The sequence below is a fragment of the Pseudophryne corroboree genome, chromosome 6 (assembly GCF_028390025.1).
Source record: "Pseudophryne corroboree isolate aPseCor3 chromosome 6, aPseCor3.hap2, whole genome shotgun sequence".
NCBI lineage: Eukaryota > Metazoa > Chordata > Amphibia > Anura > Myobatrachidae > Pseudophryne > Pseudophryne corroboree.
The window spans coordinates 30,235,768-30,253,292 of record NC_086449.1 but is presented as its reverse complement, the minus strand read 5'-3'; the positions used below and the strand labels follow the sequence as shown (position 1 = coordinate 30,253,292).

The 17,525-nt window shown below is 41.3% G+C and overlaps 1 protein-coding gene across 1 annotated transcript; it reads right to left on the bottom strand.

Moving 5' to 3' along the window:
* Positions 1 to 2,965: 2,965 nt before the first annotated feature.
* On the bottom strand, positions 2,966 to 13,794 carry LOC134934172 (extracellular calcium-sensing receptor-like). The gene is made up of 6 exons (XM_063929666.1): positions 13,577 to 13,794; positions 7,275 to 7,566; positions 6,246 to 7,070; positions 5,688 to 5,915; positions 5,441 to 5,564; positions 2,966 to 3,891 (listed from the first exon to the last, which is right to left on the bottom strand). The coding sequence occupies exons 1-6, from the start codon at positions 13,792 to 13,794 to the stop codon at positions 2,966 to 2,968; spliced, it is 2,613 nt and encodes an 870-aa protein (XP_063785736.1).
* Between the last annotated feature and the right edge of the window lie 3,731 nt (positions 13,795 to 17,525).

Sequence of the window (17,525 nt, the reverse complement as noted above, 5' to 3'; positions counted from 1 at the left end):
AGCGCTGTGTGGAAGAAACAGTATTGCCCCCCCCCCCATGCAAGATAGGGGCTGTGCAAGACGCGTGAAAAATATATAGGGGTGTGGCTTCATGCAGAAGGGGCGTGGCCACAAAATAATACCAATTCATACTACGGTGCACAGTAGTCTCCATTATTCAAATTACGCTGCACAGTAGCGCTACTACACCAGGTAGAGCCCCTTTTACACATTACGGCAGCCAGTCCCCCTTTTTACACATTACGGCAGACAGCGTCCCATTTTTACACATTACGGCAGACAGCATCCCCCTTTTTACACATTACGGCAGACAGTCCCCCTTTTTACACATTGTGGCAGACAGAATAAAGACAGAGAGAGATACTTACCATCTTTCCCCACTGGCAGTCAGGCTCCTCGTGCTGGCAGATCCCAGGCAGCCGCAGGGCAAAATATATAGGGGTGTGGCTTCATGCAGAAGGGGCGTGGCCACAAAATAATACCAATTCATACTACGGTGCACAGTAGTCTCCATTATTCAAATTACGCTGCACAGTAGCGCTACTACACCAGGTAGAGCCCCTTTTACACATTACGGCAGCCAGTCCCCCTTTTTACACATTACGGCAGACAGCGTCCCCTTTTTACACATTACGGCAGACAGCATCCCCCTTTTTACACATTACGGCAGACAGTCCCCCTTTTTACACATTGTGGCAGACAGAATAAAGACAGAGAGAGATACTTACCATCTTTCCCCGCTGGCAGTCAGGCTCCTCGTGCTGGCAGATCCCGGGCAGCCGCAGGGCAAAATATATAGGGGTGTGGCTTCATGCAGAAGGGGCGTGGCCACAAAATAATACCAATTCATACTACGGTGCACAGTAGTCTCCATTATTCAAATTACGCTGCACAGTAGCGCTACTACACCAGGTAGAGCCCCTTTTTACACATTACGGCAGACAGCGTCCCCTTTTTACACATTACGGCAGACAGCATCCCCCTTTTTACACATTACGGCAGACAGTCCCCCTTTTTACACATTGTGGCAGACAGAATAAAGAGAGAGAGAGATACTTACCATCTCTCCCCGCTGGCAGTCAGGCTCCTCGTGCTGGCAGATCCCGGGCAGCCGCAGGGGAGAAGGAGGAGGAGGGAGGGGGACTGGAGCTGCAGCAGCGCTATGTACAGTACTTGGTAGAGGCGCCGCTGCAGCAGTCCCCTCTCCTTTTGCATTGGCTGGCCGCTGCTGTGAATGCTGGGATGAGGGAAGCGCATCCCAGCATTCACAGCAGCGCTGGGTAGCCAATGCGGAAGGATAGGGGACTGCTGCAGTGGCGCTACTACCAATTACATAGCGCTGCTGCGGCTCCAGTCCCCCTCCCTCCTCCTCCTTCCCTGCCTCCGGCGCTGCTGCTCTCCTCCAGCGTGGTGCATGGGCGCACACAGCACAACAGGCGGCTTGTAATGAGTCAATTTGACTCATTACAAGCCGCTGGCCGTGCGCCCTCAGGGCAACTGCGCTTTGTGCCAAGCACACCTGGCACACATGTAGTTACAGCACTGGTCAGAATACAGAACTCAAGCAGGAACCAGAGTCTTAGGTATCCAGGTCTGATGACTGCTGCAGACAACAACCGGGGACTGCTCGGTCCAGACCTGGAACTGGATTCAGGATCCAAGACTAACTATGCAGAATCAGCTGGAAAGATCTAAAACGTGAACAAAACTCCTCCCTGGAATTGAACCCCTGAACCACAGGACAGCCCTTGGTAGGAGAAACACAGAATAGAGGAGCCAAACATAACACCAGCCTGTGGAGTAGCCAGAGGGACAGAATGAAAGTTTCTGTAAGCTGAAATAGATGATGTTGAGGATATCCATAGTTGATGGCATGCAGCAGATAAGCACAATATGTGGTAAATAGTGGTTGCAGCTTCAGACAGCAAAAACCCAGATGACTGACCGAAGCTTCATAGGTGCTGTGATGTAGACAGAGAGAAGATGATAATCAGCAGGCACATTGAACTGGCAGTGGTGATCTGGTGCAGAAGAGGCTTGGAAGCTGAATGGAAATAGCAACACTAGTCAAACAGCAGGACACAGCTTGTAGAATACTGTCAGCGGAAATCTGGAACAGTTACAGAAGGACTGGGGCCTGGGAACCAGGAACTATCCGAGAACGAAAGTGTTGCTCTGGCAATTTGCAGCAGGCCAGAACAGGTTTAAAAAGACATCAGTGACTGTTCATAGGTTGCTGAAGTTTAGCCATTCACATGGTGAATCCAAAATGTCTGCACTCATGCAGCTGGGTGGTTTGTTTACAAACATGTCAGGAAGCAAGATGATTATTGTGGTGGACATGGAGACTTGAGGCCAGCAATGATATGACAGAGCTTTGTATGGTATGTAGGACTAAGATCCCAATTCATGACATCAGACTAGTCTCTAATGAAGTGAAAATACTTTATTAGAACATAAGAGTTGCTGATGCGGGAGAACATGTACTTTTTTTATATACAATAAAGCTATAATGAAAGCCCACAGTTGGTGGAGAAAGGGTTCTTTAATGTTTTTAGCTCATGAAACCTAAAATAAAAACATATACAAACACTGGTAATATATTAGCATTAGAACAGCTGGTTGCATGTGCCCGTTTCATTATAATAGTCAGCAATTACATTTTTTGTGTGTCCTCTGGAGCATCACAAGGCCTCAACCCCAAAACTCTTAGGACATGACTATGCAGTAGACTAAATGTTAGTGTATGTATAAAACATTTTAAACCAAAAGCTTTAACTGCCCTAGTCAGCATATTTATGCTCATCTAAATATTTATGAAAGATATTGGAGCATTACACAAGACACTGTGCACCACCATCAGTTCAACGTACACAAGATCAAGCAACAAAATTAATCTTTTCATTATTTCAAAGCTTCATTTTTAACAGCAAATATTAAATATGATTTTTGTTGATGCTTTTATCTATTTCCACCTGCTTTTAGATTGATCTCTGCCTCTTCTCATGAAATGTTCCCTGGAGTTCATGTCTGGTCTGAACACTATGATGAAACATTTAGGAAGGAACATACAGATCACCAGAGCCCAACTGGAAGCCAGGATAGCAAATATTTCCATGGCCACTGTGTATTTACCCTGAGCACTGATGGAGGCCGGGATAAAGGACACCCAGACACTGAGGAAGGCCAGCATGCTGAAGGTAATGAACTGGGCCTCATTGAAGGTGTCAGGAAGTCTCCGAGCCAGGAAGGCAACAATGAAACTAATGGTGACCAGAAGGAACAGATAACCCAGCATGGTCCAAAAGGCAATGGGGGAGCCTTCATTACACTCAACAATGATTAGTCCAGGTTTGGTGTAAGTGTTGTACTGTGGGAAAGGAGGAGCGAGTGTCAGCCAAGTGAGACATAAAATTAATTGTAAAAGGAAACAAGCAGAAATGATCATGTAGGACACTTGAGGTGTGGTCCATCTCCTCAGGCTACTGCCCGGTCTGGTGGCCATGAAAGCAAAGACCACCATCATAGTTTTTGCCAAAATACAAGAGATGCAAAGAGTAAACACCAGGCCAAATGCAGCTTGGCGTAGGACACAGTTCTCTGGTTGGGGATACCCAATGAAACCTAAAGAGCAGAGGAAGCACAAAGACAGGGACACCAGCAGAAGGCAGCTTAGAGAGTAATTGTTAGCTTTCACTATCGGTGTGTCCTTAGAGTAAATGAAAATTGTTAATATTATAACAGGAATGGCTGAGGACAATATGCTTGTCACTGCCAATGCTGCTCCTAATGGATCTTCATAGTGTAGGAACTCTATGGGCTTCTGTAGACATTCGGTTTTCTGAAGATTCGGCCACTGGTCCCATGGACACTTCAGACAATTAATGGAATCTGAGGTATAGAAAATCACAATTATTACATAATGTTTTCTTGTGTTTTGAGTGAAAAAAGGACATTTAGAATGATAGCAGTAACATAATCTGTGCATAGATATCACTATATCCATTTTTGCCATAATCTCCTCATGTTTCACTCGAAGGTTCTTCAAGGTTCTACAATGGTTCTTCTAAAACAAATTTACTTTTGATTGTGACATCTTTATTTTCATTTAACCTAACGTGAACTTTTGAACAAAGATAAAAAAATATCTGAAACATGCACCGTGCAATTTTTAATACACGGCTTGACAACTGATTTTTTCTGGAAGGGAGTCAATATGTTGACAAATCAAAATGTAGACAATCATAGGGTTAGGGTAGACACTATGTAGGCACTAGGCACTAAGGGAAGGGTTAGGGTTAGGCTGCAGGAAGGGAGGGTTAGGCAGTAGAGGGAAGTTAGAAAAAGGCACTAGGGAAAGGGTTAAGGTTAAGCTGTGGTAGCTGAGGGTTAGGGTTAGGCTTTATAAAGGCAGAGTTTGGGTAAGGCAGTGGGAGGGTAGAGTCAGGGTTAGGCTGTGGGAGGGGATGGTTAGGCTATGGGAGAGGAGGGTTATTTATGCAGTTGTGTGATGGTTAGGGTTACATTATTAATTGGAGGGGAGGTTAGAGTTGGGCCCTAGAGGGAGGTTAGATAAAGGTACTAGGGGAGGGTTAAGGTTAGGCTGCAGCATCAAAGGGATAGGGTTATGCTTTGCAAAAGAGGGTTAGGTTGTGAGGTGTTAGGCTATGGGGTGGGAGATAAGAGTTAGGCTAAGGGAGGGGAGATTGGGGTTAGGTGATAATGCAGGCATTCCCAACCTCGGTCCACAAGGCACACTAACAGTGCAGGTTTCAGTGATATCTAGGCTTCAGCACAGATGGTCAAATCAAAATGACTGAGGTATTAATTAAGTCACCTGTACGTAAGCATGGAAATCACTAAAACATGGACTGTTAGTGTTCCTTGAGGACCTAGGTTGGGAATGCCTACCCTAGATGGAGGTTATAAAAAGGCACTAGGTGGAGGGTTAAGCATAACGGGCAGACTTAGCGTTAGCTGTAGGACGGGAGGGTTAGGGATAGGATTAGGGTTAGGGGTTTGCGTTACCACAGAAAAATACTACATGGCACCCGGAAGTCACGATCACCTAACCACCAGGCACAGAAGACAATGCCGGAGCTGCTACCAGGAAAGTGAAGCCGCTACACCAGGACACACTGTTTTGTTGCTGTTTTAATCATGCCGACATTTCTTCAGAGCTAACATTATGAATGTCGACAAAACGTACCAATCCTCATTATCTAACAGTAAACATTTTCAATGGAACTTGTTAGCCGTACAATGAATTCTTAAACTGTAATTGTTCTAATACATTTAATCATCAATATTATTTTTGCATTGATAATTTAGGTCCATCCACTGATCCACTAAGAACAGCTTAAAATATATCTCAAAACAAAGCAACAATTTATGTTCTTCTGATATATTCTCAGGAGGTATCAGAAGGTCCATAACTCACCTGTTTGGTTAGATATTTCTCCCTGTAGACAAGGGACACATTCAAAGCAACACACAGGTTGTCCTCTGATAGCTGCCTTCCTGGTACCTGGTAGACAGCTCCCACTGCAGACAGAGCGAGGGGTCTGATGATAGGAGACAATGTTGAGTTTATATTTTGGAAAACAAACATCAGAAAGTACTGTACATCCTAAATGTTCTATGTTATTTTCCAGACAAATTGTAATTAAAACTTTGCAAAGTCCCACCTCTTTTTTCCCCATAGTCCATGACAACTGACTTGAGTTGATGTTGAGAAATTGACCAGAAGATGTGACAGTGTCATAACTGCCAACCTTGACCAGTTGCAGAGTCCCTTCCTGGGTCAACTGCCAGTTCACAATGTCATAGACTGCAGGGATGTCTCCATGTTCATCAAAATAAATGTCACTTCCGCTGTTCAGTGTGACCCTCACATTCTTTATATAGTGCAGGAGCTGTAAGGTAGATAATACATTTTTTATTCTGTTTGAAAACATTTTGCTTTAAAATTGTATATGCTCTGTTTAACTGTTTGTGCTTCTATGTCTTTGTAACTGTATTTCTGTGCATCTCCTGCCATAAGGTTCAAAAAGGATAGATGTCCTAAAATGTCCTTCAAAAACACCTTCTTCCACAGTACCTTCCAAATTAAACTATTGCTACGCCAAATGTAAATTTCAAAGCTTTGAGAATGCCATCTAATAATAAATGTTATTTCTTTGAGAAGTGTTTTTGTTTTTTAAATTTTCTATAGCACTTTAGCCCCCGATATAACGTTACATTACCTGCCATGGCTTGAAATTCAAAATGTCCTTACAGCTCATAACGGAAACTGTTCCTTGTCTTACTTTGCAGTTCTTCAGGTCTTCTAAAGCTTTGGCTACAACATGGACAGCAGCGTAGTAGCCATGAAGAAAAGTTAAGCTATTGGTGTAGATGAAGCTGTTCTTGATGCTGTCTATACTCTCTGCTCCTGTGCACTCTTTCACCATGGGATTCAATGGACTGGTTGTGTTCTCCTGATACAGAAAGTTACAGTTGAAAAGTTTCTCCCAGTATAAGTTCACCCAGGAGTTTATCACAGAAGGATGGACCTCATTGAGGTAGTCACTGAATTCTGGAATCACTCTGTTGTTGATAAATAAACCGATGGACCCTGATAAAAGTTGTGTAAAGCTTCCAGCTGAGAACAAATTAGACATTGACCAACCAGCATTTGAGACAAAGATCTTTTCTTTGATTTGCTGTTTCAACATCTCACTCATGATAGGAACCAAATTAGCATCAGAAGCGAAGATGACGACAACCTTAGCTGATGACTCTTTAATGACCATGACAATGTGGGGTGCGTTGTGGTCTGGTTGAGATAAACGAATATATTCAGTGAAGGCAATACATGCTCCAGCCTTTATTATGTCTTCCCTGATTGGTTGAATCCCTTGTAGGCCATAATCATTGTCCACAGCCAACAGACCGACCCAGGTCCAACCAAAGTGTAGAATGAGCTTTGCCAGTCCCTTAGACTGTTCCTTATCACTGGGAACCGTCCTGACAAATGAGGGGAACATTATACGATTGCTAAGGAGAGAGATACTTGATGCTCCACTGATCTAGCAAAAGAAAGAAAAATGCATATGCCTACAGTAACATGACTTTGCGTCCTTTATGAAAGTGCTCCATTTGTATATGCATATCTTATTTTAATATACAAATTATATATTTTGTTGGTGTATTAACTATGGAACCATTGACTCAGTGTACTGTACTATTGTGATCTGAAGTAATAATAATAATAATAATAATAATATTCTTACCTGAGGGTATCTTAAGACTCCTAACATATTTGCCAATGTCATTGAGTTGGTGGAAAAGAAAGATCCTATAACCGCACTGTAGGCTGATCGCCCATGACACCTGTAGCTGGGGATGGCCATACTGGATTCAGATAACAAGTGTAAGGCTCCTTGTACTTCATAGTGAGGCACATTACACGTCTTATATACCTGCAACCCTAACGTCATGTTACCAAGAACATTGGGGTTCATGTTGATCTCGTTTACAGCAAACTTTATGGCTAGAAGTTGGTGGTAGGAATTCAACCAGAATCTTCATGACATAAATGAGTACAAACAGCATAAGTCAGAAGTGTTCTATACATATAATAAAGTATCAGAACAAAAGCTAGGTAAGTGTTCTACAATGTATATACAAGTATTAAAGCAGATGGAAAGTTAATTGGGGAACTAGCTGTCTTCTGGGAACCCTAAAAATGTTGGTGTCCAAATTTTAATGATACAGGATTTCCCTACTGAGTGCTGAGAAGAAGTGTAGTCTATGTGGATGGTAAAACAAACAAAAGTTTAAAAATATGTGAAAACCCCTAAAAAAAAATGACCTCGACCATATGTGACTCTACTGAGCTCTGAAGAAAACACTACATAATGGGGGTAATTCCAAGTTGATAGCAGCAGGAATTTTGTTAGCAGTTGGGCAAAACCATGTGCACTGCAGGGGAGGCAGATTTAACATGTGCAGAGAGAGTTAGATTTGGGTGTGGTGTGTTCAATCTGCAATCTAATTTGCAGTGTAAAAATAAAGCAGCCAGTATTTACCCTGCACAGAAACAAAATAACCCACCCAAATCCTAACTCTTTCTGCACATGTTGTATCTGCCTCCCCTGCAGTGCACATGGTTTTGCCCAACTGCTAACAAAATTCAACTTGGAATTACCCCCAATGGGCCTAATTCTGAGTTGATCGCAGCAGCAAATTTGTTAGCAGTTGGCAAAACCAAGTGCACTGCCGGGGGGGGGGGGGGGGGGGCAGATATAACATGTGCAGAGAGAGTTAGATTTGGGTGGGGTGTATTCAAACTGAAATCTAAATTGCAGTGTAAAAATAAAGCAGCCAGTAATTACCCTGCACAGAAACAAAATAACCCACCCAAATCTAACTCTCTCTGCAAATGTTATATCTGCCCCCCCCCCTGCAGTGCAAATGGTTTTGCCCAATTGCTAACAAACTTGCTGCTGCGATCAACTCAGAATTACCCCCAATGTATCTATTTGTATTTGACTCTGTTCAAAGCTGAATAATATAGATTTTCTATTCATGTAAGGAAATTTTAATAAATACTACTATTAATCCTTATTGGGCCAATTTATAAATGGCTATTTGTTGGCAGTAATCACCTTTATGTACCTCCAAGCGTACTGCTTCATCCCATTTTACTTATCTGGTATTGTAGCTTCATGTTAATTATTCAGAAATGTAGGTATTTACCCATCATAAATTGCAAATATTCCTAACTACTACTTAATTAAAATATTCTAAAAATGTTCCTATATTCCTATATACTCCTTGATAGTTCTATCCTTACACTCACAGTACAGCATGTTTCCTGTCATGGAACAATCCTTCCTTTCCAAACTCCACATAGGCCCTCATTCCGAGTTGTTCGCTCTGTAAATTTTTTCGCATCGCAGCGATTTTCCGCTTAGTGCGACTGCGCCAAGTAAATTTGCTATGCAGTTAGGAATTTTACTCACGGTTTTTTCTTCGTTCTGGTGATCGTAATGTGATAGACAGGAAGTGGGTGTTTGGCCGTTTTATGGGTGTGTGCGAAAAAACGCTACAGTTTCTGGGAAAAACGCGGGAGTGGCTGGAGAAACGGAGGAGTGTCTGGGCGAACGCTGGGTGTGTTTGTGACGTCAAACCAGGAACGACAAGCACTGAACTGATTGCAGATGCCGAGTAAGTTTGAAGCTACTCAGAAACTGCTAAGAGGTGTGTAATCGCAATTTTGAGAATCTTTCGTTCGCAATTTTAAGAAGCTAAGATTCACTCCCAGTAGGCGGCGGCTTAGCGTGTGTAAAGCTGCTAAAAGCAGCTTGCGAGCGAACAACTCAGAATGAGGGCCATAATGTGCTAATGTAAAAGTGGCTGCAAGAAGTGGGAGGCGCCGTATTTTTAAAGTGCCTCTCATTTACATGGAAAAACCAGGTTAGTTTTGCTGTGTAAATAATTGCTGCTTTAAAAATACGGCAATACTCACACAAAGTCCATCACAGCCTGCAATTCCCAGGATACAGTATGTATTACACTATCTCTGTCAGAAACTCACACAGGGATATGTAGTTCATTGTGTTGGCAAGTTCAGACATACAGCAAATTGACATTAATTTTGTATCCAAATATTCAGGGGTTTGAAAGCTTAGTATGCAGGTCACTGGTGATGTATAACAACTTATGGAAAGAAGATATAGTTTGCTGCACTAGTTAGATATAAGAGCAGCTTGGTAATGAGGTTTAATGCTCATATGTAAGTTTCAGTTTTTTAGACTGAACCAGGTGCTGGGTGTGATATGACTGTGTTGTGCAAAAAAAGTAACAATACAAATTAAAATACGAATAAATATAAATAAAAATAAAAATAAAAAATAAATAAAACAAAAATAAATATATAAAGATAGGAAGTATACAATAAATAAAAGCAGATAATGAGAGCAAAGCAATTTAAAGAAACAAATATAGAAAATAAGTTGTTTTAAAAAGGTCAGTTGACTGCAATGTTTGCAGCCCTCTTTAGCATTTTTGGAAGAGCTTTAGCAGTGCTGCAGGTAGTTTACGCAGCCATTTGTGCCTTGTAGGCTGCGGTAACTGTCCCTAAATCTTACGCTGCTGTCAGGTAGCTTGCTGCGGCAGAGCACCCATGATGACAATTTGTTCAAATTTTGACAACAAAATGTTAATAGTACTTTAAGTCAAATCAATGTTAAAAAAAGATAGAAAATGGCACAGGCCAATAAGATTGCTATCTCTCTGGCCAGAACATAACAAGGGGTCATATTCCATATATGTTTTAAAGTTGCAAATATTAATACTTTATTAACGCATATTCTGTGTCTTCTTTTTGTTCTGTGACAATTTTTAGACATTTTACAGAATGTGTTTTCCTGAAAATATTTTCCATAAAAACACATTGAAAAAAAATAATAAAAAATTATCCAAAACAGTTAAACTAGTTTTTTCCTCATGTAAGCACAATCATTTGATTAATTTATTATTGGATATTATAACCCTTTCATGCATAAAGGCCACTACAGTGGCCAGCTATTTTTAAGTCATTATCTCCATTAGAATTATATTTTGACATCTAGTTTATGGTGTCCTCTTCCTTGGACCTCTAAAAATCTTAGAAAGTACAGTATGTGACCTGGTGGCAGTTTTTAATTCCTACAAAAAGGTCAAAATAAAATGGCTGAAAAAAGCTCAGCAGCACCAAGCACTTCAGAAATTTCAGAAAAATGTTTTACTCAAAGATAGCAGAGCAGATAAAAGTAAATAAGGAAAGTAACATTTAGGACATAATATGGTAGCTGTTTTGATAAAACTCTCATTTTTTTTACAGCTGATGTAAAATCATATGTCCGCTTAAGTGGACATCATGCAATACAAAGATCCATACTTTGTGCAAGACTTATCCTGGCATATAGGCCTAACCTAATTTTTTTCTTCAAATAATAGCCATAATGTATATTTATTTTATTTAAATAAAAATTATATATGCCAATTTTTACAGATAATAGCCTTATATGTATCATTATATGTTTTGTTAATTTTTTTTATTTGTTAAATATTTCAAATTATTATTACTAGCATCAGCTGTGATAGTAGTGGCAGATGATTTATTAGCAATGGTTTTATTATCTTTAGACATAAAAGACATCCAGCAAAAGGCTAACTTTCTAGGTTTGAAGCACACTCAGAAATAAATGAAAATATTTGTGTTTAAAATACTGAGGGCATTTTTGTTTCTGGATGAACATATACATAAATATGTGTAAAAAATATTATTTTTAACTGGAGAAAAAAACACATTAAGCAATATAAGAACAGTTTGGAACTATACCAGACATTTGTTTATTCATTTAACCTTAATTATTTTGCAAGAAAAAAAAATTCATGGCTAAAATACTGTTCCATGATAATAGGGCAATTTTTTTTATATTGCAGATGCATGATGTCTAGTCAAGTGGACATGTGTATAACTTCTTGCATTTTACACAGTAGTTAAAAAAACTATTTTTGTCTTTTTATAAGCCCTGGAAACTAATTAAAAACAGTTTAAATAAATCTGGCATTAGGTTATCTTAATTCATGCATGAATTATTAACAAGGATTAATAATAAATAATAACAACATAAGAATGTGATTTGTATTAAAAGAGCAATGTCAAATTTAAATAAATATTAAGGGGATACAAATTTAAGTGAATTAGTTCATGAGTGAATAATATTTTTTGTTAATTAAATTCTTATTTCTGAATTAATGGTGGATTCAATAATTGTATTACAGATTTGTGTCACCATAAGTACTAGCATACATTTAACACAAAAAATATAATTATCCCAGTTATTTATAATAATATATAATATATATATATTATATATAATAATAATAATAATAATAATAATAATAATATCCACTTAATTTGTATTTAATATTAAATTGTCTAATACAAATTGTATTCTTATTTTATTATTTAAATTAAATTACCATCAATAATAAATTAAATCATTTTGCCTCACAAGTATATTAATTGTTTTGGCACCTTAAGTAGGTATTCATCATTGCCATATTAATATATACAGTATGATGAATGTGAATTCTTATTAGAGATTGTGCAAAACTGCTTGCTCTTTCAGTAAATTTGCCAGCTAGCGGCACTTCTACTGTTTGCCATTTATTTCAATATTTTTGCTGCCAGGTTGTTACGTCTGTCTATGTAAAAATCAGGAGTTGCGGCAAGCAGTGTTTCAAAACTGGAATTTTTCTGAAAGTATATTAATAAAGGATTCTTCAGTAATCACACAGGTGAATAATAATTTTAAAATAAGCTTTTACAGTGTAGGATCAGATGATAATGAGGAACTGATGGGTTTAGTACGAAATAACTACAATCAAAATCCCGACGGTCAAAATACCGACAACAATTGACCAATGGTCAAAATACAGACAAGGTCAAAATACTGACATTAAAATACCGGCAAGATCAAAATACCGACTTTTAAAATGTCGACAGGTCAAAAAGATGACACACGGTTTTCATTTTTTTGTGTGTGTATGTCGACATAGGTGACATGGACACCGTATAAGTGTACCGCGTCCCCTCACATGACTTGCTGCGCTCACCATGCTTCAGGTGCGGTGCTTTGCTGCGCTCGGCACACTATTATATTCCCCCTCCTGGTCGACTGGGATGGTGAAGTATGAACAAGTCGGTTTCAATGAAAAAATCATGAAAAAATCATGTTGACTTTTCGACCAGTCGACATTTTAAATTTCTGTATTTTGACCTTGTCAGTATTTTAAATGGCGGTATTTTGACCATGTCGGTCAACTTACAATGGATATTTATTAACAATAGCAACATCAAAGGGTGTAGAAACCTATGGGAGATGTAACAGCCGGTGGCAATGAAAGGATCGCAGCAGGTATCGGAGGTGGTCCCTCCTCAAGGCCAGACTGCACATCTGAAAATTATGGCATATGCCAGATTGACCGGTGGTCCGGTCCCACAGAGAGCCGGCAAAGCTGCGCGCAGCGCTGTTTTCGGCTTTCTGATGCGTACATAAATAGGGGCGTGCTGCGAGTCCACACCCCCATAGTCATGGCACGCCACATGCGTCATGTCCACGTGCCCCCGGGATGTGAGCGTGCCCCCCTGTGACGTGTATGCACGCACATCACAAATCCCAGGGCCGATTCCGAGCCCCAGACCAATCCTGTCCCTCCTACATACATTCAGGGAATACTTAATATTTGTGGATAACCCCTAAAAATTTGTTTTTTGGGGGGAAATACTGTGGCTGCAAATAATTTTGATAAATATGCCCCATTAGTAATATTAGTAATAATAATTTATATACAGTACATTTACAGTATCTATAGACCCTAGTTTATTTAGTTCACTCTAAATTTATGTGGCTTGTAGACCACTTGTACTTTTTTTTAGCAGTTTTTGAAAAGTTTCTAATGAGTACCAACACTATAAAGTAGTCCACACATCCAGCACAATCGCTGTAGTAGTCGTACAGAATTAATCCTCACTTACGGATCACATCTGATTCTGGGTGGTCGATCGGTGAAGATAATGTTTTGGTAAACTTTATCCATAAAAATAGGCATCAAAACTCCGATCATGATATCTCCTGGATGAGTGATACCCTCAAGAGCCGGGACATCCAGCCTGCATCTCTGATAGAGGGAAGAAATCAACTGAAGAAGGATCAACATTAAGAAGGTCCAGGTAACTGGAGAGCAACTGATCATCTTAAGCAATTCTTTTATTTATTTATTTTTAAATTTACCTGTGGAAAAGAAAAAACTTTTTATTTTTATTAATTAACAGCAAATTTTGTCTAGATAATGACGATATCTCCATTACCTGCTCCAGAGGGAAATGTAAGTTGGCCAAAAGCTTCTCCACCCCCTAACTGTTCACTTTACCTGCTAAAGAAGATCCACCCAAAACCATACATATCTCCTTATACACAACTCTGTTTAGCCCAAAATACTGTATACACATCTACAACATGATCAAGAAACACGAAACCTCGCTACCCGCACCCATATGTCACACAGTAGCATGCAGGCAGCCAGAAGTGAAGAGGTTACTCTGAATATGACACAGCTGAGCCACATTGCTTGACCTTAGCTGAGATGCCTACAAGGTCCAGAAAAGAGAATCCATTGTTGTAGAATTAATAACCTCATTCATAATTGTACGCAAATGCGAATTTTAAGGCTTCAGAAACTGCTAATCTCAGCAAGTGAAGCTGCTGCCCAGCAAAGATGCTAGACATGCACCGGAGCCATTAAAAACTCATTTGCAACTGCCTACATATAAGTAGCATAAAGCGGAAAACCGACATTTATGGTAGCACTATAGTTACACTGACTGGCCGCAGCAGCAGTAGTGTTGCAGGAGCCATGTTTCTCTACTTACATGTTCACAGCTGAGGGCATAAACATGACCTAAAAATGGCCATAACACGCCTGCATTTTTGTTGCCATTGCCATCAGCCATCAGCCAGAGCTGGCCCTAACCAATATGATGCCCTAGGAAATATTTTGACTGGTGCCTCCTAGCACCGCCGGCAGTTCCGCCTCTGACCCTGCAACCCTTTCCCAGCACTATCACCATACCCTCCAACATGACCCATTCCATTAAGTAAAAAATGCTCTGTTACTGGATTTCCTTGCCAGTGGCAGCTCCAGAGGGTGTATGATGGAGGTGCAGTGACAGTGCTGTGTATAGATGAGGGTGTGTGATGGAGGTGCAGTGACAGTGATGTGTATAGATGAGGGTGTATGATGGAGGTGCAGTGACAGTGATGTGTATAGATGAGGGTGTGTGATGGAGGTGCAGTGACAGTGATGTGTACAGATGAGGGTGTGTGATGGAGGTGCAGTGACAGTGATGTGTACAGATGAGGGTGTGTGATGGAGGTGCAGTGACAGTGATGTGTACAGATGAGGGTATGTGATGGAGGTGCAGTGACAGTGATGTGTACAGATGAGGGTGTGTGATGGAGGTGCAGTGACAGTGATGTGTATAGATGAGGGTGTGTGATGGATGTGCAGTGACAGTGATGTGTATAGATGAGGGTGTGTGATGGAGGTGCAGTGACAGTGATGTGTATAGATGAGGGTGTGTGATGGATGTGCAGTGACAGTGATGTGTATAGATGAGGGTGTGTGATGGAGGTGCAGTGACAGTGATGTGTATAGATGAGGGTGTGTGATGGAGGTGCAGTGACAGTGATGTGTATAGATGATGGTGTGTGATGGAGGTGCAGTGACAGTGATGTGTATAGATGCGGGTGTGTGATGGAGGTGCAGTGACAGTGATGTGTATAGATGAGGGTGTGTGATGGATGTGCAGTGACAGTGATGTGTATAGATGAGGGTGTGTGATGGAGGTGCAGTGACAGTGATGTGTATAGATGAGGGTGTGTGATGGAGGTGCAGTGACAGTGATGTGTATAGATGCGGGTGTGTGATGGAGGTGCAGTGACAGTGATGTGTATAGATGAGGGTGTGTGATGGATGTGCAGTGACAGTGATGTGTATAGATGAGGGTGTGTGATGGAGGTGCAGTGACAGTGATGTGTATAGATGAGGGTGTGTGATGGAGGTGCAGTGACAGTGATGTGTATAGATGAGGGAGTGTGATGGAGGTGCAGTGACAATGATGTGTATAGATGAGGGTGTGTGATGGAGGTGCAGTGACAGTGATGTGTACAGATGAGGGTGTGTGATGGAGGTGCAGTGACAGTGATGTGTATAGATGAGGGTGTGTGATGGAGGTGCAGTGACAGTGATGTGTAGATGAGGGTGTGTGATGGAGGTGCAGTGACAGTGATGTGTATAGATGAGGGTGTGTGATGGAGGTGCAGTGACAGTGATGTGTATAGATGAAGGTGTATGATGGAGGTGCAGTGACAGTGATGTGTATAGATGAGGGTGTATGATGGAGGTGCAGTGACAGTGATGTGTATAGATGAGGGTGTGTGATGGAGGTGCAGTGACAGTGATGTGTATACTGTATAGATGAGGGTGTATGATGGAGGTGCAGTGACAGTGCTGTGTATAGATAAGGGTGTGTGATGTAGGTGCAGTGACAGTGATGTGTATAGATGAAGGTGTGTGATGGAGGTGCAGTGACAGTGATGTGTATAGATGAGGGTGTGTGATGGAGGTGCAGTGACAGTGATGTGTATAGATGAGGGTGTGTGATGAAGGTGCAGTGACAGTGATGTGTATAGATGAGGGTGTGTGATGGAGGTGCAGTGACAGTGATGTGTATAGATGAAGGTGTGTGATGGAGGTGCAGTGACAGTGATGTGTACAGATGAGGGTGTGTGATGGAGGTGCAGTGACAGTGATGTATATAGATGAGGGTGTATGATGGAGGTGCAGTGACAGTGATGTGTACAGATGAGGGTGTGTGATGGAGGTGCAGTGACAGTGATGTGTATAGATGAGGGTGTGTGATGGAGGTGCAGTGACAGTGCTGTGTATAGATAAGGGTGTATGATGGAGGTGCAGTGACAGTGATGTGTATAGATGAGGGTGTGTGATGGAGGTTCAGTGACAGTGATGTGTATAGATGAGGGTGTGTGATGGAGGTGCAGTGACAGTTATGTGTATAGATGAGGGTGTGTGATGGAGGTGCAGTGACAGTGATGTGTATAGATGAGGGTGTGTGATGGAGGTGCAGTGACAGTGATGTGTATAGATGAGGGTGTATGATGGAGGTGCAGTGACAGTGATGTGTACAGATGAGGGTGTGTGATGGAGGTGCAGTGACAGTGATGTGTATAGATGAGGGTGTATGATGGAGGTGCAGTGACAGTGATGTGTATAGATGAGGGTGTATGATGGAGGTGCAGTGACAGTGATGTGTATAGATGAGGGTGTATGATGGAGGTGCAGTGACAGTGATGTGTATAGATGAGGGTGTGTGATGGAGGTGCAGTGACAGTGCTGTGTATAGATAAGGGTGTGTGATGGAGGTGCAGTGACAGTGATGTGTATAGATGAGGGTGTGTGATGGAGGTGCAGTGACAGTGATGTGTATAGATGAGGGTGTATGATAGAGGTGCAGTGACAGTGATGTGTACAGAAGAGGGTGTATGATGGAGGTGCAGTGACAGTGATGTGTATAGATGAAGGTGTGTGATGTAGGTGCAGTGACAGTGATGTGTATAGATGAGGGTGTGTGATGGAGGTGCAGTGACAGTGATGTGTATAGATGAGGGTGTGTGATGGAGGTGCAGTGATAGTGATGTGTATAGATGAAGGTGTATGATGGAGGTGCAGTGACAGTGATGTGTATAGATGAGGGTGTGTGATGGAGGTGCAGTGACAGTGATGTGTATAGATGAAGGTGTATGATGGAGGTGCAGTGACAGTGATGTGTACAGATGAGGGTGTATGATAGAGGTGCAGTGACAGTGATGTGTACATATGAGGGTGTATGATGGAGGTGCAGTGAC